This window comes from Schistocerca serialis, chromosome 6 (assembly GCF_023864345.2).
Source record: "Schistocerca serialis cubense isolate TAMUIC-IGC-003099 chromosome 6, iqSchSeri2.2, whole genome shotgun sequence".
Lineage (NCBI taxonomy): Eukaryota > Metazoa > Arthropoda > Insecta > Orthoptera > Acrididae > Schistocerca > Schistocerca serialis.
The window spans coordinates 213,179,253-213,206,695 of NC_064643.1; the positions used below are offsets into that span (position 1 = coordinate 213,179,253).

The 27,443-nt window shown below is 40.7% G+C and overlaps 1 protein-coding gene across 5 annotated transcripts in view; it reads left to right on the top strand.

Moving 5' to 3' along the window:
• Positions 1-27,443, top strand: part of LOC126483934 (speckle targeted PIP5K1A-regulated poly(A) polymerase-like) — a 162,276-nt gene that overhangs the window by 42,258 nt on the left and 92,575 nt on the right. For all 5 annotated transcript variants that reach the window (XM_050107214.1, XM_050107217.1, XM_050107213.1 and 2 more), the window contains 3 exons: positions 619-707; positions 1,879-2,027; positions 27,239-27,380. In XM_050107214.1, coding sequence (XP_049963171.1) covers positions 619-707; positions 1,879-2,027; positions 27,239-27,380 — 380 coding nt within the window. The remainder of the gene's footprint in view (positions 1-618; positions 708-1,878; positions 2,028-27,238; positions 27,381-27,443) is intronic.

The following is a 27,443-nucleotide window of genomic DNA, read 5'->3' on the forward strand; positions in this document are numbered from 1 at the left end:
CTTATGATAGTGTCATTGATTGAACTCAAACTCATACCCTTCAGTCATTTTTAGTATTGCTGCCACTTGAAGAATGTTCTTTCCATAAAGCATTTAAGAATACTGCATCAATATATTTGATTTTTAAATAAATAAAAACTTTTTGTTTTCTTTGATATATAGTTAAAAAAATGCACAAGTTCTCATTTTTGTGGCTGATTATCTGCCTATGACTGACAAGAGTTTCATGTTACTGTCATTACAAAATACCATATGAAATGGCAGTGTTCTGCTCATTATGGTGGAATGCTATAGAACATTAAGTACTGTTGGGAGAAATCTAACCCCTTAGGGATATACCCTGTAGAAAAGGTTTGTATTATTTGTGAACAGTGTTTTCAGAGAAATGCATAACATACTGCTGTGAATTTTTAGAGGGAATTTTTCTACTGGATTCTAAAAGTTAGCATTTTTATCTCTTTTTACTTTGTTTCTCTTTTCAGTACTGACTAGTAAGTAGAAACTTTCTATATCAGAGTCACCATAATACACAGATTTTTGCATTTGGAAATGTACAGCTCATTAATGAGGGATAACCAATCTGATGGTATCATTGTTATTTTCCTTTTACTCTTACAGAGAAGCGGCTGAAGCATTGCTCAAGTCATCTGTGCATGTTTTAAATCAGCTCATCCACACAGAACCAATATTAGAATCCAACCTGAAAAGTAAGTTATGTAAAATATATCTGAAATGTAATATTGGTATGCTTGTGTGGCCGCCATATGTGATTTTGTTCTCTCTTCAATAGCTAAGTCAATTGTGAACATACTGTGTGTGTGGGCTACTTAGAAAAATAAACTAAATTTCCAGTTGTATGTTAGGTAAACATAAAAAAGTTTGAATAATGAGCCTAAAAAAAGTTCTAAAATTTTTCATCAGAGCCAAGTTTGGGAACCAGAAAATTAAAGATGCTTGAATGCAGGAAATGTTACATTAATTTCATGTTATCTTCCTCTGTCCCAATCTCATCCCCCTTTCCTCTTCCCCACCTCTCCCTATCTCCTCCCCACCCCCACCTCTCCCCACACTCTTCCCTCTCTCCTCTTCCATTTCTCCACTCTGCCTTGTCTCATTCCTCTACTCCTAAGGCTCACTCTTTTCATGCATTCCTACCTCCACTCCTTCCCCCTCATCCAATCACTGCTCCCCATGTCACAAATCACCCTTCTGTTGTTTGCTGTGTAAGATTTACAATTTTTGCTGTGCAAAATTGAGAAATCTTTGTGTTGTATGATTTAAAATTTGGATGTTATCCAGACTTACAACTTCAACCCAGAGAAAACCTTTGATTTCACATGTATCTTTACTTGGAAAAATGTATTTACAGTGTCTGTCTGACTGCTTGACCACAATTGAGCTCTATGGATTGGAATTTGCATGTCTTTTAAGGTTCACCTTTGTCACTTTATTTGAAACGATATAAGAAGACTTAGTTTGGTAAAAGCATATAGTTAATTTCTTAAATCCTTTTTTCCTTTTTATTGTGTGTTTAAACCAGATTATCCGTGACATTTTACCAGGGTTTTCTGTGGTACTCTTCAAGGAACATGAGTTCCACTCATTCGAAAATAACTTAAGTGAAATCCATAAATTAAAAGTGGTGAAAAGCAAAATTGATAAATCAACCTTAGTACAAGAAACACACATGTTGCAGTGTTTGATTTGTCCAGACAAAACAACCATTTGCTAATACATAATTGGTGCACTAATTTGAATTTCTCAAGTTTATGGAATATCTTTTAAAAGTAGGAATGCTACGTTTAATAGAGAAGTATATAATAGCCTACTGTTTATAAATATCTGTTGTTTCACTTGATTTTATGCTTTTGCATACAGAAAGTAATTCACCTGAAGCTGGCATCAATAATGCAGCTATTATTTTTGCTGTTGAGCAAGCTTGTCAGTCACCCAGTACCAACATGGAAGAGCACATAGGAATAGTGCTGGATTTTATAATTTTGAGGGATCCAGCACGTGATGACAAGGTAAGTTACCTGCTATTGTTGTTAAGAAAATTCAGTTTATACTAACAAGTAGTACACAGGTTCCTAATATTTTGTTGCTGTCAATGTTGCACCATGAACATTTTGCCTCTGTCCCTTCATTTAAAACAAGGATGTTTAATTTTTTCTACTCAGAGTTTACTTGCTGCTTGTAATGCATAAGATGGTATAAAACCTGTGCTTTCACAGATACATACCCATTCCAACTCCCCCCACCCTCCATATTCAGCATTTGGTGTTTGGCTCTGAATCGTAACAGATGTGGCACAGCAGTCCAAATGGAATTAGAATTGGACATTGATCAGGATTATATGCATTGAGGAAAGAAAAGTTTACCATGAGTGCAAACCAGAAAATGTGTCAGTAATAAGCATGATAAGAGCAAAAATGGCACAGTCTTGTTTCACAAGGAATACCATATTTAAATAGTACATGACAAAGTTAATTCTTTCTTTACTGAATTTAGAAGATTTCAAGTGGTAAAAGCTTTAGTTTATAGTATTACATAGGTGTATAAATGTGAAATATTACATTAATTATATTTTAATCTATTTTATTGACATAATTTATGATTGTTGCTTTTAAGCAATGTTGGTTTCTACAGGTAATAACATTATACAAAAAAATCCAGTTTACGCGAAAGTTAGTGTGTCACATAGCATTTTAGAGCTCACAAACCTTTGTACAATTTTTTATTGGCAGCTTGGAGAGGGTCACTTTCCCTGTAAGTAATTAACAATTTCAGCATTACAAATTAATTAAAATTTCAAAAATTGAACATTATTTTCATATTGACTGATGCCACTAATTTACTTTCTAATTTGTCCTCCCAGATATGGTTCAAAGTTGTACTTCCACTTGAGTCTTCAGATAAATGAGAGGAGATATTTAGCTAGTGTAGAATTGTTGTGTTTGCTGTGAAACCAAATGTCCAGTCTTCCAACAGATTAATTTTTCTTAAACTGCTGCCTGTATCATTTCCCATTAGTACTTATTATTATTCTTCAGGTAGTAAACAGGGATTGATTAGAGAAGACTGGAAGGGGGGAGGGGGGGGGGATTCACTTGACCTTAGGTTGAGTGGGGCTCAACTGTTGTGAGGACAAGAGAAGGCAAAGATAAGGAGAATGCGTCAGTGGTGGTAGTAAGTCAAAAAGAAAGAAAGAGGAAATATTTTTAATTCTGCACATCTTTTTAACATATTTCCTTCTCATTCTGTCTCTTATCATATCTGAACTACAGCTGACACACTCCTTACCAACTCCCTCCTGATGCGTTATTCCCACAATAGGCAGTCCTCTCGAATCATGAGACTAAATTAGTCCTTTTTGCAAGTTCTATTGTCAAGTTGATTCAAGAAGCATCCACAGGAAAATTAGTAAATGATGTTTTTATTAAAGCTATTAACTGGTTTTGCATGAATGGACTATCTTTAAATTTGAAGAAACACAACTCATCCAGTTTTGTACTGTTGAAAATACTCCACCTACAATGAATGCAGTTTATCAGCAAGAAATAATGCACAGTGGTAGAAAATTCTAAGTTCTGGTGCGTGTATGGCATGGCAGGGAGAGGGTTGGGGGGGGGGGGGGGGGGTCAAGGGATATTACACTGGCTATAACTTTTAGGTTCACCAAGTATTGTCATGAGAATAATATCAGAATCAGTAAGTTAAAATATTTTGCATATTTTCAGTGCTGTAGCATAATATGCTGTTCTAACAGGTAACTAGGGCTAAAAGCATTACTTGCTCAGAGGAAAGATATTATAGTTGTGTTTGGAGTTCACACATGTACTTCTTGACAGGCACCTGTTTAAGTAATTGGGAATATTAACCACAGCCTCGCAGCACATTTATTCATACACAAAACTTGTTGTCAACAGTCCATTGCAATCTGAGAGCAAGGGAGACGTTTACAAATAGACTAATAGAAGGAAATATTATCTGCACTTTCCTCTAATGAATCTAATTTTGACACAGGAAGAAATGCAACACTTAGCTATAAAACTCTTTAGGATTCTGCCCCTGAAAGTGAAATAGCTGTACAGCAGAATTGTTTTCAATTGTAAATTAAAGTTGTTTCTCAAAACAACTCCTCCTAAAGCATAAAAGTGTTCTTGAGTAGAAATAGTTAGTTACAGTCTGTAAATATCTGGGAACTGTCTGTGAAATATTTTGTTCAATTGACACATTCCATGTCATAACATTTATTGGTAATATGGTTTACAGGAAGTGGAATTAATCATTCAACCTAGATTCTGACTAACCTACTAGTACCTGCCCCCTCTCATTTCAAGGATTCTGCAATGAATTCCTCTTTCCTTCCTGAAGATGCAGTGTATAGTTTGAAAAGTAAGGATTCCTCTTTTCATCTGTATTTATTTCTATTGACATCACTAGGAACTGTGACTTCTGAAGGTGGTACTGGTCAGTAAGATAGTGTCTCTGTTTAAATCAGGTCTGTTACAAAGTAAATGAATCATATCTACATTTTAATAACTCCATTCTCCATTCCACTCATTCATTCAAGTTTCTTAGCCTCCTGTTTATTGAGAGATTCACATGGATCCTACACTTTCAGAACATTGGAGAAGATAATTTAAATCTTCAAGTATTTTGAAGTATCTGAAAGGAAAGGTACCGGGTGCAGAAAATTCTTGCCTACAATAATTCTACAGAGCATTCATGTAGCACCTGCTGGACAACAAGTCTGTTATTTATGGTTCTGCCCGACCTTCACAAGTAAAGATTGCCGATGCAGTGCATTGTTTGTATCAGACTGGCAATGCTAATTTAGGACAGTCTCTATCCCTAGCCTCTGCACCAAAGCCACCAAGTTGTTCCTATCGTTGGGCTGTTCCTGACCGTGTAACATGTCTTTAAAGCCAAGTCTTTTAGTGTGTCTTCAACAGCAACCATTGTTGCCTACTAAGCTAAGTATTTCTGAACTGCCCATGAGCCACAAAATATGCTCATGATAGACTGTGAAGTTCTCCCACAGTTTTGAAGCAAGTAACCCACCTTAGCTGATGAGGAGATACAGGATATTTTTTTTAAAATAGCAAATGGTTTATGCAGCTGATTTCAAGCTAGTGGGCTAAAATGCTTGTACAGGTATAATCACTTCAGAAACCTTTTCACATGAATCATTTAAGTACAAATGATAGCTCTACCTACGCACTGTCCTTTTATACCTTGTGTACCGATTCTACTGCCATCTGTATGCTATATGTGCATATCGTTATCCCATGAATTTTCTCACTTCAGCGTATATTCAAAGAAGTATTCTGTTATCTTGTTGAATTCTTCCCATTTTTGGATGCTCAGTGGCTGTTAAATTTTTACGTTTGTATTTTGTTTTTTATGACTCTGTTGGATGTTATGTTCCACCATCTCTGTTTCCTTTTTCGTGGTAATTTTTCTCACATTATTATATTTCACTTAGTCTTCAAATGAAACTCAATCCATGTTTTTCGTTTCCCACAATAGGTCAGTATGTTTGTTTCATCATAAATCAATTTTGGCAGGATTTTGTGACAATGCTACAAGGGCTGCAAAAGAAAAGATGGTATGTGATTCAGGTGTTCCAATACTCAAAACTAAATTATTAGCACTATACTTGACTTACATTTATGGAAAACTTTTTGTTCATTTTAGCTGGGAGATACCGTATTTACTCGAATCTAAGCCGCACTTTTTTTCCGGTTTTTGTAATCCAAAAAACCGCCTGCGGCTTAGAATCGAGTGCAAAGTAAGCGGAAGTTCTGAAAAATGTTGGTAGATGGCGCCACAATTAACTTCTGCCGTCGAATATATGTAGCACTGCACAGGCATGCTTTGCAGGCACAAAGATAAATACTGGCGCCAAAACCTCCGCGTCAGTAAATAAATTAAAAAAAAAGGGGTGGAAGATGAGCCTTCTTCTCCGCCCCGAGTTTCGACCACTGCATTTTATGCATTATCCAATGAAGTAAATAGAAATTCCGTATTGTTCATTTTCGAATGTAGCAGCATTTCAATGTACTATGAAAATCGGACTGGCAAGACTGTTTGGGATGTTTGTCGATATGGCCAACTCTAGGTTCTGAATTTTTTCAACCTGTGAGAAGAAATGGTTGCTAATAGGAACTTTCATGAATTGTGAATCACATACAGTATTCTCTTCGCCATAAGAATAATATGAATATAAACATTTTGCCATGTATTCTTTCGTGTTTGCTGCTATCTCATTTAAATCCTGTCTGCCTAATAAACTACGAAACTAGGGTGAGACAGCAGCAAACGCGGAAGAATATACATATCATGTCATGTTTATTTTTGTATTATTCTTATGCCTAATAGTGATACAGTCAGAAATGAAGCACGGCAATTGACTAGATTTTTAAATCTAAGATGACTCTTAATTTCTGTGCAGAATTTAATGTACTAAAGAGGCGTCTGCAAAGATTTTCAAACGGAGAAAAATTTTCGCTAAACTCTCGGTCAGAACGTCTTCTATCAAAAGCAGTCTGTTATTTGGTTCTTGTTGATCATTATCAAAGAAAGCAGCAGTGTAAGTTACAACAAATAGCAGTCTCTTGCCATTGTTTTGCTAATGAAACGATTCCTCTCGTTTTTTAATTGTAAGTGGCGGTAGCGCGCACAAAAGCAAGCCATGCCGCAAACGGGGACAGGCCGTAAACACTCATTATCAGAATGCGACAAACAGTTCGTGACACAGTACAGTAATGCATTTTCAGCTTAGAGTGACGTAAACACCTGTAACAAAGAGAACGGCACTTACCAGATCAAAGCAAAATAAGCAATCAATTCAAACAAGACGATGCACGTGGAAAAGGAAAGGTACCCGTATAAATACAGACGGAGCGCGTGACGCATAGCAATGGCTACCTAGTAAAGCTTAACTGCTAAGCTTACGACTCGAACCTACTGTAGCTGTATCGTCATTCATTCGACTTAAATTGTCTCTCATATTACAATGGACCAACTTCGTTTCGATTTGGAGGTGCGGCCTAAAACTTTTCTCTCCCCTTGAATTTTGAGTCTCAAATTTCAGGTGCGGCTTAAATTCGGGAATTTTTTTTTTCTTGATTTCGAGTCTCATTTTTCAGGTGCGGCTTAGATTCGAGTGCGGCTTAGATTCGAGTAAATACGGTAAAATCCTGAGATATCACCCTCTCATCAGATATCTCATATACTTTGTGTACATACTTGTTTGTCAAATTAATGTAACATTTTCTCTCTGTAATATTATTTTTATTATGGGGAAGAATAATTTGCCACACTGAATTATGTTGGAAAGTTCCAAAAGCATTTGTTCATAGGAGAGTCATCAGATATATTGCTTCCTTTACGTATATCTTGGGAAAAGTCAATGCAGATAAAATCAGAGAGATTTAAGCCTGCCCGGAGGCTTAACAGCAATCATTCTTACTGTGAAATATTCACAACTGGAACAAGAAAGGAGTGAAGTGACAGTAACTGGGAAAACATACACTACCAAAGGGAGAGCCACCTGTGAACCGACATGTCATATACCAGCTAATATGTGAACACTGTTCGGCCTTTTATATTGGCATGACTACCACCAAATTATCAGTTAGGATGAAGTGGCATAGACAGAGCGTTTATAATGCAACACACAATATCCTGTTGCAGAGCATCTCTGCAGCATGATAGTTGTGACCTTGGCGCCTGTTTCACGACATGCGCCATTAGTATTCTTTCCCCAGACACAAGTTTCTCAGAACTCAGGTGGGAACTAGCACTACGATGTGTGCTTGGTTTTCACCACCCACCTGGCCTTAATTTACGTTAGTTCCTTCCATCTCAGCATTTCTTGACAGTAACTACTTCTTTTTTCTCTCCATTTTAGATTTCCACATCTTTCATTTTCTTACCTGTCTGTTTTTCGCCATCCCCTTCCCGCATACAATGCACTTAGGTTTTCACTCTTATTAATTTATGCGCGATGTTTTAGCTGTTATCTCTGTCTTGCATACTATCCTGTCTTCCACCTTTAAGACCTCAGGTTTTCAAATTTCGTCTGATGCAGTCCCCAACAATCAGTCTTTCCCTTTAATCCTGTCAGGTAAGTCTCCCCTGACCCCCAGTTCTGGGTGACTTTTCCAAAAAAATCTGCCCCTTTTCCTAAACCTGTCCAGTCCTTTTCCCCCCTCACCCCTTTTCCTTCCCCTTCAATCTTCTGCCGGAAGAAAGAGCCACTGGCTCCAAAAGCTTGCATAATTATAATCTTTCTTTATATGCACGTTCTGCTGCTTGGTGAGTAGATTTGTTATCTGCCCAATTGCATTATATTGGCGAGATGCCGTCCACCACAAAATGCAGTGTGGCTTGCTGAGCATAGATGTAGATGTAGAAAGAAAGAATGGTTATAATTGTGTACTATCTGCAATGATTTTTGTTGAAACTGGTATTCTTGCTTTCAAGGCTGTTGATGTATTATTGGAGGTGCACTGTTTGACATAAAACTTGGTTGCCGCAGGTACTAAGTCTGAGTCATTCATGTAAGTGCCTAATAAAACTGGCCAGCCAGATGCACAATCTGGCTCCACTGTATGATGAGGAAGTGTGTGGAGGAAGTGTTGTCTTCTGCTCGAGCTGTTACAGTGCAGTATCTGCACATAGCCTCGTTGTAATATCGTACAATGGAGAACCAATTTCTTGAGTTGGAATCCATTTGTTCCTTTATTTTCTAACCACATTTCAGCTTTCTGGTAATGATACCAGTCCGATGGAATGTCAAAGATAATTTGCTTCACTTTTTAATCCACCAGTAATAGCAAAACTTTCCACAAAGGAGCTTGTGTCTGCTTCCAGACCAGAACAGTTCACACATGAGAATTTCCTCACCGTAAAGTGGCGAGCGGCTACCAGCCACCCGCCATTAACTGCTAGATGTTGACCACAGTCCAACTAGGTCAATGTGGCACCACACACTTTTGATGTGTTTCTGCTCTCTCATTGGTAAGCATGAAATTGTTTCTAATTACAGTTTAAATTTTCGCAGGAAGTAACTTCTCTAAAGCAAGTGAACACTGTGGAGTTACACATCATGGGTATGTTACTATGAGTGTATTATAGATTGTCATTTTGTACAACAGTATTGAAAGTTCTTGGGGGGGGGGGGGGGGGGAGCAATACATAAAATAAGGGAAAGGCAGCCACTTGCCTGTAGCAGATCAATGTGTGGAGCTCAGAAACATGTAACAGAAAACAACATTCACACCAGCTTTCAAGCAATAGCTCTTTTTCTAGCAGAAGTGCACATGTTCACACAACCAAACATAGATGGTTGTGGCCACAACAAGACTGATTATTGATGCTTGGTTATTGAAAGCGGTTGCCTGAGCCGATGAAGATGAGGATGAGGTAAGGAAGGGTGCAATGACAGTGTAGTGGAAAAGATGCTGGTCTTTGGGCCAATGACTCTACAGCCTTACAGCAAAATGAAAAGAGTATGGAGGGTGGAGGGAAAAGAGATGCAGGAACAGGGGGAAAGGGGAGGGTGAAGATGAAGAGGGAGAAATGGAGAAGGGTCGAAAAGGGATAAGAGGAGAGGGAGAGGTGGTTGTGCAGCTGCAGAATCATCTGCTTGCCTCTTTCCCTCTGCACACCTTCCTTGTGTCCTTGCCTACTGCATCCCCACCTTCTTCAGCTCAGGCAAGTGCTTCCAGCGTTTGAGTAGTCAGTCTTGCCAGAGCCATTGTAGTGCACATTTGGGTGTGTCTGCCCCCCCCCCCCCCCCACCTCGGTGTGTGTGTGTGTGTGTGTGTGTGTGTGTGTGTGTGTGTGTGTGTGTGTGTGTTTTGGAAGCTAGTGTGCTCTGTGCTCCATGCGTTCAGTTGTAATTTTCTTATTTGAAAGTCTAGTATTTGTCTTGCAGTTATGGATTGTGTTTCACATACTTGATTCTTATTGTTGTTTAAGCATTATCAAATAGTCACAAGTGAAAAAAGGTATAGCATTCCTGACACATTGCTCACTTTGGATTTAACACAGGGCAGAAGACAGTGGAGGCAGCTTGAGACATTTGTGTCGTGTGTGGGACGAGTGCTGTCAGACAAATAACTTTGGATAGGGATTTTCTTGTGTCAAGAAAGATTGTTCTGGCGTGAATGATTTTCCACATTCAGGAAACCACTGTAATTGACATGTGATGAACTGTGACCATTTAACCTTCATCTGAGATTTGTATTCAGTAGGCAACGCTCAGAAGTTGTGTGTAGGAGTACTTGATACTCTAATCCAAAGCAGCAAAAATTTGATGGGTAAGTGATGTTGCATTTATGTTAACTTTGTATGAAGGAATTTATGACAGCTCCAACTAAAGACATCGCTTCGAGCAAAAGGCAGTGTGAACATACATTATTTTGCACCTTGTGGCATAAAAGTGGGCTGTGCACTATGAACTCCTATCCATTCATGTATCCATCATAGCCAGCTTATGTTGTCAACAGCTGAGTAACCTTTTGGTCACAGTATAAGGAAAATAACCAACAAAATTGCATTGCGTGTTCCTACCACATGATACCCCACACTGCTGATCCCACAAACAGCAAGGGGCTCACCACTCTTTGGCAGGTTCGTGCTTGGCTACCATGGAGCCCCAGCTTTTGCAGTATCTTTTCCCTTCTGTGCTGCATGTCTATCCTCTTGCTATTCTTTTTCCCCTCCCTTGGGAAACATTTCTGTGGTGTTATTGGGAATGTTCTGCATTGTCTGTCCCTGGATAAGAACAGTGTCACCACTGTTTTTTGTTCCCTTTTCCTTTCTTGGTTCCCCTTCTCCTCTCGTTCCACTGCTTCGGCACTTGAGGTTCCTCTTTTTCTTCTCCCTCCCTGTGCACTCCTGAAGGCCTGTCCACGTGTCTGATGTGTAACAGGTGACTGTGTAATGCATAATTCTCAGCCCAGGGTTGACAGGTCTGGCTCACATGTACCCCCTGGTATTGGCCAGGCCCAGAGAGGGGTGATTGTCTGAGCTGCAACCTGACCAAATTTCCAATTGGTCCCTCTGTCAGGTGTTGGGGAGGTGTGACCTGAGGTGTGAACAATCACCTAAGGTGGGTGTGCCCCCTTGTGAAGAGGGCCACCAGTTGCAAGGAGTGCACCATCAGATATGCTGACATGGGGGATTTTCTCGCGATGAGCCAATCGTCTTCCCAGTCAACATCTACAAAATGTAAACTTAATGAGGCTGATGATTCAAAGACCCTTCCCACTGCACCATGGTTCCTCTTGGTCTCACGTACTGGAGACTGCCAATCCTTCGCCGTGGTAAATCCGTTTATTATTCAGAAAGGTGTTGATACAGTTGCCGGCCCTGTGAAATCCTGCTCTCATTTGCAGAATGGTGCTTTGCTTTTGGAGACTACTTCTGATTCTCAAGCACAACAACTGCTTGCCATCTCACTTCTCCATGGCTACCCTGTTTGTGTCGAGGCCCATAGAACTCTGAATTCTTCCCATCGTGTTATTTACATTAGGCTGCTCGACGATCTGACTGAGGCCGAAATCCAGTCTTACCTCTCTGACCAGAGTGTCATTGCCATCTATCGGGTGATGAAAAAGGTAGATTCCTCCTTAGTGCTCACCCACACTCTTTTTCTCACCTTTGATAGTGTGGTGCTTCCATACAAGATCAAAGCAGGTTATGAAATTACCACAGTCCGACCGTACATTCCGAACCCAATGTGCTGCTACCAGTGTCATTGTTTCAACCACACTAGAACGTGTTGTTGACACCCAGCCAAATGTGTAACTTGTGGTAGTGATGCGCATGAGGGCAGTTGTCCGCCTCCTCCTCCTCCACGCTGTATCAACTGCAAAGGGGGCCGTGCCACCTCCTCTCAGGATTGTCCCATGTATCTTGATGAGAAGGCTGTTCAAGAGGTCTGGGTAAAGGAAAAAGTGCCTTACCCAGTCACTTACAAGTTATTGGTTAGTTGCAAACCCTGCGTTCTCCCGTCTGGAACCTATAGTTCTATTCTTGTTACCCCTCGCTCCATGAAGGACATGGCCACACAGACAAGTAACCTCAAATTCAGCTCTGAGGTTGTAAAATCACCCAGTGTCAAGGTAGCATCACCATCCCCTGTCTAGCTGTGCAACAAGTCATCAAACTCTCACCTCAAGAGGCAAAACCACCAGCTACACAACCAGTAGGCCGGAAAGGACAGAAGGAGTACTCCCATGAAGACATCCTATGTCCCTGCAGCCAAACAACACCCAAGTCTTCCTCTGCTAACTGGAAAGACTCGAAGAAGTTCACTAAAAGCAAATGGTCTTCGCCTTCCCTGACTCGAAGATCTCTTCGAAGGTGTTGCCACGTGATACTTTACCCCCACCGGCCTCCGTGTTGCCGGTGCACACCACCAACTGTTTTTCAGTGTTGCACTCCACAGACCGATAGCACATGCAAGCCGATGCTTCTGTGGATCCCACGGAGCAGGATCCTCATGCTTGTGTGCCCTGTGGCCGCGACTCTTCACAGGCTATCTCTCGACAGCTGCCGAGATAACACTCCTTCATTTTTTCCTCATCATGACTCCTCAAATGGAACTTTCTTGGCCTTTGGTCCCACAAAGAGGATTTGCAGCTGCTTTTAGCATTGCAGCATTTCCTTATACTCTGCCTTCAGGAAATGAAATTGCGTCCTGATGACCGCTTTTAACTTTCACATTTCTTCTCGGTTCGGTTTGACCTTTACCCTGAAGTCGGCATTCCATCTCATGGGGGTGTCATGCTGCTCATACGGGATGACATTCATAGTCAAGCCATCTCCCTGACTGCCATCTTCAAGCTGTTGCAGTTTGCCCTTTCCTTCCCGACCTGACATTTTCCCTCTGTACCATATATGTTCCTCTGTCATTCAATGTCACCAGGGCAGACTACCTTCAGCTTATTGGGCAGCTACCTCCCCCATTTTTGCTACTCGGTGACTTCAATGTGCATCATCCCCTTTGGGGTTCTCCCAGGACCTGTCAGAAAGATGCCCTGTTGGCTGATCTTCTTAACCAACTTGACCTCTTCTGCTTTAACACTGGAGCACCATCTTTCCTTTCCAGCTCCTTGCACACCTATTCCCATTTGGACCTATCCTTCTGCACTACCCAGTTTGCCCATCGTCTTGAATGGTCCATTCTTTCTGACATCTACTCGAGTGACCATTGCCCATGTGCTATCCATTTGCCAACTCCTACTCCACCTGCGTGCACACCCAAATGGCAGCTTACTAAGCCTGACTGGCAGCTTTACTCTTCCCTGGCAACCTTCGAAAACAAAATTTCCCGAGTTGTGACGACCAGCTGGAATATCTCAAAAACGTTATCCTTACTGCTGCAGAAAGTAGCATTCCTTGCGCTTCCTCTTTATCACGTCATGTCCCAGTCCCTTGGTGGACTGAGGCATGCCGCGACACAATTTGCACATGGAGACATGCTCTCCACGTTTTTAACTGTCGTCCTACCATGGCAAAATGTATTCATTATAAACAGATGTGTGCACAGTGTCTTCGCGTTCTTTGGGTTATCAAAGGAGCTAGCTGCATTTCATTCACTGGTTCTTTAAACAGTTCCACCCTTTTTCTGTCATGTGGGCCAATCTCCGACAGCTCTTTGGGGCCAAGATCCATTCCCCAATTTCCAGCCTGACAGTAGCAGACAATGTCATCGTGGACCCTATTGCTATCTCCAACGCCTTGGACACCATTTTGCAGACGTTTCGAGCTCTTCCCACTATCATCCCGCCTGCCTCCATCGGCAACGAGCAGAGGAGGCTTGGGCGATACCCTTCTTTTCTCCGAATCGTGAGTGCTACAGTGCCGCCTTTACTATGAAGGAGCTAGATCATGCTCTCTGTTCATCCCGATCCTCCGCCCCAGGACCAGATGCTGTCCACATTCAGATGTTGCAACACTTTTCTCTTGCAGGCAAGCACTTTCTGCTTAACACATACAACCGCATCTGGAAAGAGGGCACATTTCCCGGACGTTGGCGTGAAGCCACCATCATACCCATACCTAAGGTTGGTAAGGACAAAAACCTTCCTTCTACCTACTGCCCCATCTCTCTCGCCAGCTGCATTTGCGAGGTGATAGAACTTATGATTCATGCCTGGCTGGTGTGGTGGCTCGAGTCTCGCAATTTACTGACAAATGCACAGTGTCGATTTTGAGTGCGGCGTTCTGGAGTTGACCGTCTCGTTACTTTGACCACTCAGTCAGGAACGGTTTTCTGTAGAAATTCGAGACTGTGTCAGTGTTTTTTGATTTGGAGAAGTCCTACGACACCTGCTGGGGAACTGGTATCTTCCGTACTCTTTACACATGCGGCTTCCGTGACTGCCTGCCCTGTTTCCTTTAGGAATTTTTAAATGATCGAGTTTTCTAGGTGTATGCATGTTCTGGCTTATCGGATATCTTTATCCAGGAAAACAGTGTGCCTCAGGGTGCCATCCTCGGTGTCGTCCTCTTTGCTATTGCCATTAACCCTATAGTGGCCTGTCCCTCAAAACCTTTTTTGTTGACAATTTTGCCATCTATTGCAGTTCTCCACAGACCTGTCTCACTGAGCGGCATCTTCAGCGATGTCTTGATCGTCTTTACTCCTGGAGCATCGACAATGACTTTCGCTTTTCCACTGACAATTGCTGACAGTGCAATTGGTTTCTCCCACCATCTTTACATCTCTGGCCTGTTGCCTTTCCGTTTGTTGAAACTACAAAATTCCTGCGGCTCATGCTCGATAGGAAACTCTCTTGGTTGTCCCATGTGTCTTACCTGGCAGCCTGCTGTACGCGTTTCCTCAATGTTCTACGTGTCCTCAATGGTACTTCCTGGGGTACCAGTCGAACCACTCTCCTCTGTTTGTACCGGTCCGTTGTCTGTTCAAAACTCGACTATGGGTGCTTTATTTATGCATCTGCAAATCCATCCCCCTTACACCATTTCAACACTATCCACCATCATGGCATCTGTGTGACCACTGGCGCCTTTTACACTAGCTCAACTGAGAGTCTGTATGCTGAAGCTGCTGAACTACAACTGTGCTACTGCTGTGACTTTCTCCTTAGCAGGAATGCATGCTGTTTGTCTGCCATGCATGGCCACCCATCCTATGCTTTCTTCTTCGATGATTCCTCTGATCGCCTGTATGGGGCATGTCCGTTTTCTCTCTTACCTCCTGGAGTCCTCTTTCAGCACTTGTTATGGCAGCTTAACTTCACATTACCTGCAACTTTCGCAATGGGTGTGAACCCTTCTCCACCTTGGCTTCGTGAAGCAATTAATGTTAACCTTGGCCTTCATTCACTTCCTAATGACACTACTCCAGCCACACTCTGTTGCCTTAAGTTTTACGACCTTTGCATGGAACCTCAAGATGGTACCTTTATATGCACTGATGGGCCTCGGACTGACTGTGGGGTCAGTTGTGCCTTCATCATTGGCAACCGTATCTTTCGATATTGGCTTCTGGCACACTGGTCAGTATTTACAGCTGAGCTCTTCACTCAGTATCAGGCCATGGAGTACATCTGGTGACACAGACTTTTCAATTGTGCCTTCTGCTCAGACTCACTCAGCACCCTTCAAAGTCTATATGCGCTGTACACCGCCCATCCCTTAATGCAGCGAGTCCAGGAAAACTGTCACTTGCTCACTCTTGGTGGAGCCAGTGTGATGTTTATGTGGGTTCCTGGTCATGTTGGTCTGCCAGGAAATGAGGCTGCGGCCAAGGCTGCAGTACTCATACCTCAGCCCGCTAGTTTCTATATTCCCTCCGATGATCTCTGTGTTGCCGTCTCTCAGGAGGTGGTGTCCTTTTGGCATCGCCAACGGTCCTCCCTTCACGGGAATAAGCTCTGACTTATCAAGCCTCTCCCAGCGGCTTGGACGACCTGCTCTCGGCCCTCCCGCTGGGAGGAGGTCAGTTTAACTAGGCTGCATATAGGGAACTGCCTTTTTACCCATCGTCATTTGATAAGTGGCGCTACCGCACCACTTTGGACACATTGCACCCAAGTTTTAACTATCCACTACTTCCTGATGGAATGCCCATTTCTGAACTGTTTACATTCCCACTTCTGTATGGTCTCTTTTTTTCGCCCTTTCTCCATTTGCCTGTTTTTAGCTGTCTTCTCTTATGTCAATTGGGACTGACGTATAGTTGTTTTCTACCTCCTCTCTGTGTCTTCATGTTCTATAGTTCTGACTTGGGTGTGTATGACCCCAGTTGTTTTTTGCACCCTAAAGCAAAATAAAACCGAATCCAAATCACAAACAGGACTATCGTTGAATGTGTTTTAATGTACATTATTTTTAACACAATAATGTAATGTAATTCAATAGATTATCTATCTAACTACATAATTTTGTAGAATTTGTTGTGGAAGTCTTCGTTCATGCACTTATTACCATGATCTTATGGTCTCAAATATTTACCTTTCTCATTCCTTATCAAACAATTGTTAAGTAAATTCCTTTCCGAATGAAAATACTCTTCAAACCTTACTTGATGACATTTTTAACTGTTAACTAGAAGTTTTCTACAGGCATTGAGCATTGTTAGGTTGTTTAGTCAATGTTAGCAAATATATTGTTGATTAGTGATTTCTCTCTAATGTTTACAGTTGCGTTCAATAAATTAATGGAAAAATGCTAATAAATAGGAACTGTACTAATGCAAAGAATTACAACTTATTCCAGTAACCTTACAATGGAAGTATATTTTCATAGAACGTAAATTATCTGTAATACAAATTTCCCTACATCCACACAAATTAGTAACATATTGCACACTTCGGACTTTGAAACTATCTGCATTTACAAGTGTCATACTCAAGAAGTATGGAAAAGAAGCAGGTATAGAGGATGCATAAAGTTAATAAATTATTTAGTGGCACAGTTTGATAATCAAGTGTGCAGTGTCACAAGTTCTTCACACTTGCACTATGGGGTACTGGGAGTAGCAAGAAGGCTCAGGGGAGAAGTTTTTGCAAGATATCCTTACTCATTTTCTGTCTGGCTTGCTTCTAGCTCTGACACATAATAGGTAAAAGGCTGGCCTCCAGTGAGATTTGAATTAACAGCCAACACCTCCTTCACTTTATAGTGTGCGCTACCTACCTCAGAGCTACCAAAGAACTGCAGCATCTCTCTCTCTCTCTCTCTCTCTCTCTCTCTCTCTCTCTCTCTCTCTTATTGCCCCAGTGGTGGTTAGGGCAGCTAAATTGCAATGAAAAAGATGAGATTAGTTGCAGTTCCCCCATGGAACAACTTCTTTGATTCAAAACGATAAATTGATAACCTGATGATCCACAATAAGTGAAAATCACTAAGATTAGTCAGTGGAAATGACAAGAAGATATCAGGTGAATTTAGTTGAGTAATTCTGTCTCATCCAGTAACCCAATGATCACACGGATACCAAACGTATTCTGTGTTATTGCCAGGTTTCAGCTATACTACAAGCAGGAGAAAAAGTCTCCGAGTCGATGTACTAGCACGTCACAGACATGATTGCCAAGGGTTGGAATAAAGAAAACATACGTCAAGGAGTTTTATTCCCATTCTGTAATTAGGTTCAGGGACTAGAGTGTAATTACTAATAATACCCTGATGCACCAACTGCAAACTGTAACAGGCTTTTTCTGCAGGGTAGGAGTGGGAGAGTGGTTCTGTGCTGCAGGATGGCAATGGAGTAGTCAAAGAAGGCAGCCAGTCAGTTGGCAGAACACTGAACATGAACAGATGTAGTTCAGCCCATCTGAAACAGACATACTGCAGACGATGGGAGGTGACCCTTGGTGCCCAGCACACTGGTAGGGGCGTGTTGGCATGTGCATTTCCCATAGATGGTAACAGTGACCTGGCCACCAAAGCATGCTGGCAGATCCCCTGTGCCTGGGTTGGATATTCAGGCAGCATTGTTTGTGGCCATGTCATAGATGTGGCGATGACTGACACAGGCCCTGTGTCATCGGATGGCCCATCTGTGATGATTTGCTGATGGGCTGGTTCTGTTGCTTTAAATCCAGTTTCCACAAGCTGGCAGTTGCAAAAGCTCCCTGTACAGAGGTGCCATCAAAACATCTGGACCAGGGCAGATGACTTGGTGTGACGTAATCAGTAGGTTAGTCAATTGTGCAGTGGGAGTCTGCATGATGTCCATACATGGAAGCGCCAGTGTCTGTTGACACTGCTGAGCTTGCAGGGCATTGGTTGGTAACTGTTGACTGGCTTAAGTTACAGGGCTGCAATCCCAGCTGCCGGTGTCTTTAAGTCATTACATTTCCTCCCTCCTTAGAGTAACATGGTCCTCCAGATTCCTATTTTGTTGGTCTAACTGTAAGAGAGACACTTTCACACATATCAAAGGTTGTTCATTGCTTGAATAAGACTTAAGCATGTCGTCCTATTCATTTTATTTTACACTACATACAGTGTCTCACGTTGCTTAAGCACTGAACTTCTGCGACTGTCTTTGCTTCTCCTTGTACTTTATTTTCATTCATAATTTATTATTGTTTCACTGGCATCCTCATGACTGTTGGGAACCTGCGGGTTGAAGGAAGGTAAGAACAGGATATGGCCAACTATACATCTTAGATGGCAGAACACAATACTTCTTAGGCTCAGAATTACACAAACGGCTGATATACTAGTCCCTTTGCTTATGAATTGGTTGTGTTGTTCATCCCAATATTTTCATAGGTGATCAAGTAGGTGTTCCATTGTTACACGACCATTTTGTGCTGCCATCATCTGCGCCATGGTAGCCAGAAGAACTACGTTTAATGTGGCATTGTGGAAAGTCAGGTTTTCCTTGGGTAGGATTTTGAAAGGTAGGTCTGATAGGTAAATTAATAAGTGACTGGTATTTAGAGTTGTGGCTCTGGTAATGGTGGCAAGTAATTGGAAAATGGGACCTGAAATGTCTCATTGTGTACTATTCATTAGTAATGCCTGACCTTTAAGCTGTATGTGCTGGGTGCTGCCAAAATGTCTTTGGTCATAGTAGATGGCAATGACTATTATCAGTTTTTATTCTGAGTACAGCTTATGTGACTCTGTCCTGTGGAAAAATTCAGTTTCACTTGTGATGATTTCCCTGGGGCAGTTAGTTGCTGTCTTTGTGGAGCGAAACAGAGTATATTCACATGACTCAGATATGGTGTGTATTTGCTTTGTGGGGCAAACTGTGTCTTTATCGGATTGGCACTGTAGTGACTCCACAGTGGAGAGTCCTACTTCCTCAAATCCCATATCATCTTAAACGACTGAATTAACCTAGAAAGCATCCATTATAAAGAATCTCCAACATTAGTTACATGCCAAAGTGTGTCACACATAAACTCATTCACTCTCACTCACTACCAACTTCTATACCTACTGCAAGACACTACTGTTCTATTAATAGTTCTCTAACTTACTACCTATAAGCAATTGTTCATCATGAACCTTTCTAATAGAAATAAAACAACATAAATATAACCATAATACATAACTGATAAGGAACTGCAAACATTCAACTCATGAGACCACCTTGAGGTCTTAAGATGTGTGTGGATGTGTTAGAGAAAGCTCAGATACACTCTTTCCCCTTTGGAAGGGACCTCCAACAATTGAAGCAGTGCTTCTTGTTCACCTTGAAACTGGCAGATTATATTCATATGGACAGTCATGGTTCAGGTGGAGATATTTATTTTAACATTAACTGGGAATGTTGTTTCGAGTACCTGATAGGGCCCTTGTTACCATGGAATTAACTTCTTTGTCTTCCCCTTCGGAATGTGAGGGTTAGATAGCATAACCCACTGCCCAACATGATACTTCGGTAATTTTGGTTTTTCATTGTGAGTGTTTTCCTGTCTGTTTGATTTTACGTTCTCCAATCTTACTTTTTTTCTGATTCTACACGATAAATTTGTAGCCTCTGTGAAAAACCCATAACATCAGTACTAAAAATTCCCCATTTCATGTTTCTTCCTAGTAAGGTTTACTTCGGTTCTACGTTCTTACTCCTTGTCCCGCTTGCCTTCATTGCACTTTCTTCTTATTGACATTTGACATGACTGAAAGAGTTATAAGTGGCACAAAAGACAGACAGTTTGCACCATGAGTGGTGGTGGTGGTGGTGGTGGTGGTGGTGGAGGAGGAGGAGAAGTTAAGGGAATATTTTAGGCCATTGTAGAGAAGGGAGACATGAGAGAAAATGCTGACATAATCCATGATCAGTATTATCAACACAACTTGCAACGTTTAGCTATGCAACTATTTAGCTTGTGGCAGTAGTGAAAAAACAGGACAGTTGATGCGAAATGTTTGACCAATACATGATGAAGGGGCCCAGCTGTCACCTTTTCTTGTGCCATTTATAACTGTCTCGTCTTTTTGATTGTATTTTTGATGTACTGTATTCAGCAACAGTATCAGTCATCAACCTTTTAAATTCAAACACTTAGTCTCAAAGAACGGCCCAGTCCTTGCGAATTCACTTCTTATTTGTACCGAAAACGTACATTTAGTAACAGATTGGCTGTGACGTCATCAGAGGCAGGGCGTAAGTAGGCATTTGACTGAAGTGGACTGAGTGATAGCTTGGTGCAAAGTGTGTATCACTACCTCTCAGGCCTTATTTATACATTGGCGTAATGAATGGCCAAAGGGAACATCTGCTGTCTTCTACTGTATGCCCAGGTAGCAGCATCTAAATGGCCACTTTCTCATAAACACATTATTTAATAACTCGGTTGTGAATCAGTTTACAATCTTTGATAAAATTATTTAATTGAATGGATAAAAAATCTACTCACCAAGCAGCAGCAGAACACACACTATTGTGATTGGCAAGCTTTCGGAGCCAGTGGCTCCTTCTTCAGGCTCAGGCAGAAGGTTTGAAGGGGAAGGAAGAAGGGTGAAAGGAAAGGACTGGAGAGGTCGAGGAAAAGGGGTAGACTTTGGGAAAGTCACCCAGAACTGTGGGTCAGGGGAGACTTACCGTATGGGATGACAGGGCGATTCACAAATACAGGGTGTTACAAAAAGGTATGGCCAAACGTTCAGGAAACATTCCTCACACACAAAGAAAGAAAATATGTTTTGTGGACATGTGTCCGGAAACACTTACTTTCCATGTTAGAGCTCATTTTATTATTTCTCTTCAAATCACATTAATCATGGAATGGAAACACACAGCAACAGAACGTACCAGCGTGACTTCAAACACTTTGTTACAGGAAATGTTCAAAATGTCCTCCGTTAGCGAGGATACATGCATCCACCCTCCGTCACATGGAATCCCTGATGCGCTGATGCAGCCCTGCACAATGGCGTAATGTATCACAGCCGTCCACAATACGAGCACGAAGAGTCTCTACATTTGGTACCGGGGTTGCGTAGACAAGAGCTTTCAAATGCCCCCATAAATGAAAGTCAAGAGGGTTGAGGTCAGGAGAGCGTGGAGGCCATGGAATTGGTCCGCCTCTACCAATCCATCGGTCACCGAATCTGTTGTTGAGAAGCGTACGAACACTTCGACTGAAATGTGCAGGAGCTCCATCATGCATGAACCAGATGTTGTGTCGTACTTGTAAAGGCACATGTTCTAGCAGCACAGGTAGAGTATCCCGTATGAAATCATCATAACGTGCTCCATTGAGCATAGGTAGAAGAACATGGGGCCCAATCAAGACATCACCAACAATGCCCAAACGTTCACAGAAAATCTGTGTTGATGATGTGGTTGCACAATTGCGTGTGGATTCTCGTCAGCCCACACATGTTGATTGTGAAAATTTACAATTTGATCACTTTGGAATGAAGCCTCATCCGTAAAGAGAACATTTGCACTGAAATGAGGATTGACACATTGTTGGATGAACCATTTGCAGAAGTGTACCCGTAGAGGCCAATAAGCTGCTGATAGTGCCTGCACACGCTGTACATGGTACAGAAACCACTGGTTCTCCCGTAGCACTCCATACAGTGACGTGGTCAACATTACCTTGTACAGCAGCAACTTCTCTGACGCTGACATTAGGGTTATCGTCAACTGCACGAAGAATTGCCTCGTCCATTGCAGGTGTCCTCGTCATTCTAGGTCTTCCCCAGTCGCGAGTCATAGGCTGGAATGTTCCGTGCTCCCTAAGACGCCGATCAATTGCATCGAACGTCTTCCTGTCGGGACACCTTCGTTCTGGAAATCTGTCTCGATACAAGTGTAACGCACCACGGCTATTGCCCCGTGCTAATCCATACATCAAATGGGCATCTGCCAACTCCGCATTTGCAAACATTGCACTGACTGCAAAACCACGTTTGTGATGAACACTAACCTGTTGATGCTACGTACTGATGTGCTTGATGCTAGTACTGTAGAACCAAGAGTCGCATGCCAACACAAGCACCGAAGTCAACATTACCTTCCTTCAATTGGGCCAGCTGGCGGTGAATCGAGGAAGTACAGTACATACTGATGAAACTAAAATAAGCTCTAACATGGAAATTAAGTGTCCACATTACATCTTTTCTTTATTTGTGTGTGAGAAATGTTTCCTGAAAGTTTGGCCGTACCTTTTTGCAAATATTTTAATATGTTATTCTACAAGCAAAACTAAAGAAAAAAGTTCACATAGACATAGATCCACAAATGTTTAGTTACAGAGTTATGGCTAATAAAAGATTTTGCCTGAAATTTAGCAAATTTGCTAATATGAAGCCACTGCAAAATGAGGCACTGTAAAAAGCATGCAATAGATGATTCGCATGCAATAGACAATTCAAAATGGAAAATTACTAGACAAATTAACATTATCATGCCTGCAGAATTACTACATGTTGCTGCCTGTTTTCTTTACTTAATTCATCTTTCCTTGAATCTCAGGCATGAGGCATACCTGTTTATGTGGGACACCCTGTATTTCAGCAGATACATCGTAAACACTGAGATGTGTGAAAACTTGTATTTGCTTAAAATAGAGTGCAAATAAGCCAGACTAAATGCATTTGTTGTTTCATAAGAGAGCACTTACTGACTTACAACAAACATCAGTGCAATTTCTAATGTTTTTCTAAACTTTTTCTTGCTTACGTGCTTGATGTCAAATGCTTGAAGCAGTTTTATACGTGAGAGTTTGATTCTTTAAAGAATCGGGGGTTTACTAGTATGTTACCAATCTGTGCAGATTTAGGCATGCTTGTGTTGCACTTTGTTTTGTGAAAATAGACATTCGTTGTAAGCTTATCACAGTAAGATGCAGTTCATTTCTATTTATATAGCTCTTCCATTAGTTTTTTAAACACAACAGTAGACATAAGAGAGAAATTAAATCATCAACAATATATTCTCTGACGTTGATTAAACATTCTGACAATACTCAAAACCCATAGAAACCTACTAGATACAAGTTAAAGATTTTGGCAAGCCAGGGTTAAAGTGTATAATCATCCGAAAAGGAATTTTCTGTTCGGTTGTTTGATAAGCAACATGGAAGGTGAACATTTGAGGACACAGGATCATACAATTAAGTGTGTGAAAAATTACTTTCCCAACAAACTCTTGGATAGTTTTGTTAGCGAAATCTGCAGTGCGGTAGCATGTAGTACCAACACCTGATGCAGTTTTGTTTGTTGTTTTTGTCTAAGTTGTTGGCAATAAATGCCAGCTATGATGGAGAGACACCCTTGGGTAGAAGTTTGCAGTGGACAGCACTCTTTTTGTGCCACCAGATGCAAAATATTATCTGCTTTACACTATCCTTTGCTCAGAGTGATGCCTTTTGTTAGGGCTCAGCCATTAATTTCTTCTTAAGAAGTATAGTCTCATCATCACTCATCACCAGGAACAGTATCACCCATAAATACTCAATGAGTGAACAGATGACATTAAGAAAAAAAAAAAAAAAAAAAAAAAAAAAAAAAAAAAAAAAAAAAAAAAAAAGTGATTTTTGCTGCTTTGAATCAGAACATGCAGTGCTCCTACATGCAAATTCTGAACCTTGCCTATTGAATGCAAATGTTGCATGATCGTTAAATACTCATATGTGTTAGTTACGGAGGTTTCCTAAATGATTTCTTAAAACAAGAAAATCCTTTTCCAGTGTGGTTTGTGTGGTAGCACTTGTCCCACTAACAACACAGATGTTTCAAGCTTTTTTCTCTGTCTTCAGCCTTCCATTAACCCGTGCAATACCAGGGGGTGGGGTGGGGTGATACATTACACCCGCCTTTTCAGAATATTGAATCTAGTCATGTACTTAAATTTTAAGATTTTGAAAATAATATTTATTGTTTTTAATGATTTCTTCCACTAGATTCCACAATTGTTTTAAATTTTTCAGTAAAACTTAACCCAAAAATTTAAGTATTAGTAGTGGATTCGACTCTTCTTGACAAATGTCATATTCATGTTTTCGGGCTCAGGACATTTCTTACAGATCAACGTATTTTTAAATAGTATATTGTGAGTAAAAATCAACAACAATTAACAAAATTAATATTTTATTGAATTTTTTTGTGGTGCTCGTAAAGTATTACTCCTTGGCATACATATCATTGAAAATTAACTGGTATTGCTTAAAGTAGTAAAGGAGTTTTGCTATTTGGAGAGCAAAATAACTGATGATGGTCGAAGTAGAGAGGATATAAAATGTAGACTGGCAATGGCAAGGAAAGCGTTTCTGAAGAAGAGAAATTTGTTAACATCGAGTATAGATTTAAGTGTCAGGAAGTCATTTCTGGAAGTATTTGTATGGAGTGTAGCCATGTATGGAAGTGAAACATGGACGATAAATAGTTTGGAAAGGAAGAGAATAGAAGCTTTTGAAATGTGGTGCTACAGAAGAATGCTGAAGATTAGGTAGGTAGATCACGTAACTAATGAGGAGGTATTGAATAGGATGGGGGAGAAGAGAAGTTTGTGGCACAACTTCACTAGAAGAAGGGATCGATTGGTGGGACATGTCCTGAGGCATCAAGGGATCACCAATTTAGCATTGGAGGGCAGTGTGGAGGGTAAAAATCGTAGAGGGAGACCAAGAGATGAGTACAGCAAGCAGATTCAGAAGGATATAGGTTGCAGTAGGTACTGGGAGATGAAGAAGCTTGCACAGGATAGAGTAGCATGGAGAGCTGCATCAAACCACTCTCAGGACTGAAGACAACAGCAACAACAACAACAACAACAACATTGCTAAGATTGTTCTAAAAGATATTTTCAAGTCCTGGATCCTACTTACATATAGGTACCTGTTTAGAAAGTATGTTGTTTATTAAAGTTAACAACAATAAATGATTCTTTTTCTTGTGGGCATTAAGTAAACCTGTCCCCTCACCAGGTTTAATTCCAAAGTGAACAATATGTCGCAAATGTCAGACATGTTTTCACTTTCAACTCTATTTTTTAAACAACATTCAGAAATGTCACAACTGCCACTTGCTTTTTTGTGGAAGGCTTTGCTATTATTGGTGGGTTAGAAAGTGAATCAAATTATCTTTGAAGTTCCATGAGACTGATACTCTTAGCAGAAAGCCAAAATGTGATTAAAAAAATAAATGAGTAAGCATATGTGGGCTTATGATTTGGTGTCTCCTTTAAGTGACATTTATCATAAGATCATGACCAGAAACAGCACTGTAATAGTTCGAGCAGAAGACAACACTTTCTCCAGATACTTCCAGTATCCTCCAGATACTTCCAGTGTTGCCAGACCATACCAATTGCTGGACTTAGAAATCTGAAGTAGGACGAATTTTATTGGCCTCTTACATTAATGACTTTGACTTAGACTTCAGACAGCTGAATGGCAGGCAGGTTCTTCTCAGCAGAGCATTTCCCCACAACTGCACAGGATTAGTAGAATTTTGAGAAAAGATGTGATTAGGAGTGCTGTAGATCAGTAGTTCCCAAATTGTCCTACTTGGCACCTCGGGATGCCGTAGCTGTGCTGAAGGGGTGCCACAAAAATATTCCATCGGACACCTTCTGCAATGGTACCTTCTACAGAGAAGATGAATGAAATCTATTGACTTATGTTTGCAATACATCATAAGGTAGATGCCATGTGTGATTCTGATTTACATGATAACAAATAGGTGTGTAATGGAAACATTTGCCCCATTCCTGTGTTTAGCTTACCTGTGTATGACATTCCAATTAGAGCAACAAGTGTATACTTTCCTTGAAGAAGGAAAACACAAATATGCTAAACATGTTGCAAAAACAGAATTTTTGGTGAAACTAGTGTATTTCTGTGATGTGTGTGAATTCTTAGGAAACAAGCACATTTTAAAATTAACCAAAAAGATTTCAGCATTGGAAAGAATGTTTTTCCATGTTGTGCCAGTTTGAGATCTCCAATTAAATTTATTTATCTTGCAATATAAAACATATTTTTGAAGATCACTTGTCACAAATTGTCCGAAAAAACACTTTCAGACATACGGTATTGATGAAATTTGCATGGATTCAGAATGTGTTTAGAGCCAGCACTCCATTTGAATGTACCATTTTGGAGGAGGAAAATCTTACTAAGTTTTCTTGAGACAGTTAATTGAAGACAAAATTTAGCAGCGGGAGCTTCATTGATTTTGGATAACAATAAAAGATGTTCCACTGTTCAGTGATAAGGCTCAATAAAAATTAATTAAATTTGCAACACCCAACTTGTGTGAAACTGCATTTTGGTGCTCCCTATAATAAAGAGTAAATATTGTGCAAAATTTACTGTTGAACAGGAACTGGTGATAGCAATATCTAGGTTGATTCCAATTTTAAGAAATTGTCTAGTGAACAACAAGGACACCCATCCCAGTAATTATGTCAATGATAAATCTTTACAGTATTTTGTATGTGAATTTAAAATAGTGTTTAGTTTATTACGTTATTTGTAAAACTAACCTAACCACCTCAGTTGTGCATTTCAATTGCATTAGGTAGACAAGTGATTTGATTAAGGGTGCTATTGAAAAAAATTGATGTACTAAGGGCGCATTGAACCAAAAATGTTTCAAACCTCTGTTGTAGATAATGAAAACAACAACCAGCTTCTGAAAGATCATAATATAGTTCCACACTTACACTTGCATAGAATTCAACTTTGTTTTAGACATACTAAATTTTTGTATGCATCGTTGTGCAAACTATCTTAGGTTTATTTTCTATCATTTCTAGGTGGCAACAATTGTGGAAGACTTGGAGCAGCATCTTGCAAAGCTGTTTCCAGATTGTCGAGCTGAGTTATTTGGTTCTGCAGTGACGGGGTTAACGCTACCAGGAGATGCCATTGACATATCAATATGCGACGGACCACGTCGTGAGTTTGTTGCCAAATTGTTTCATTACTGGTACAGTACTTATGATTGCAGAAATCCTGAAA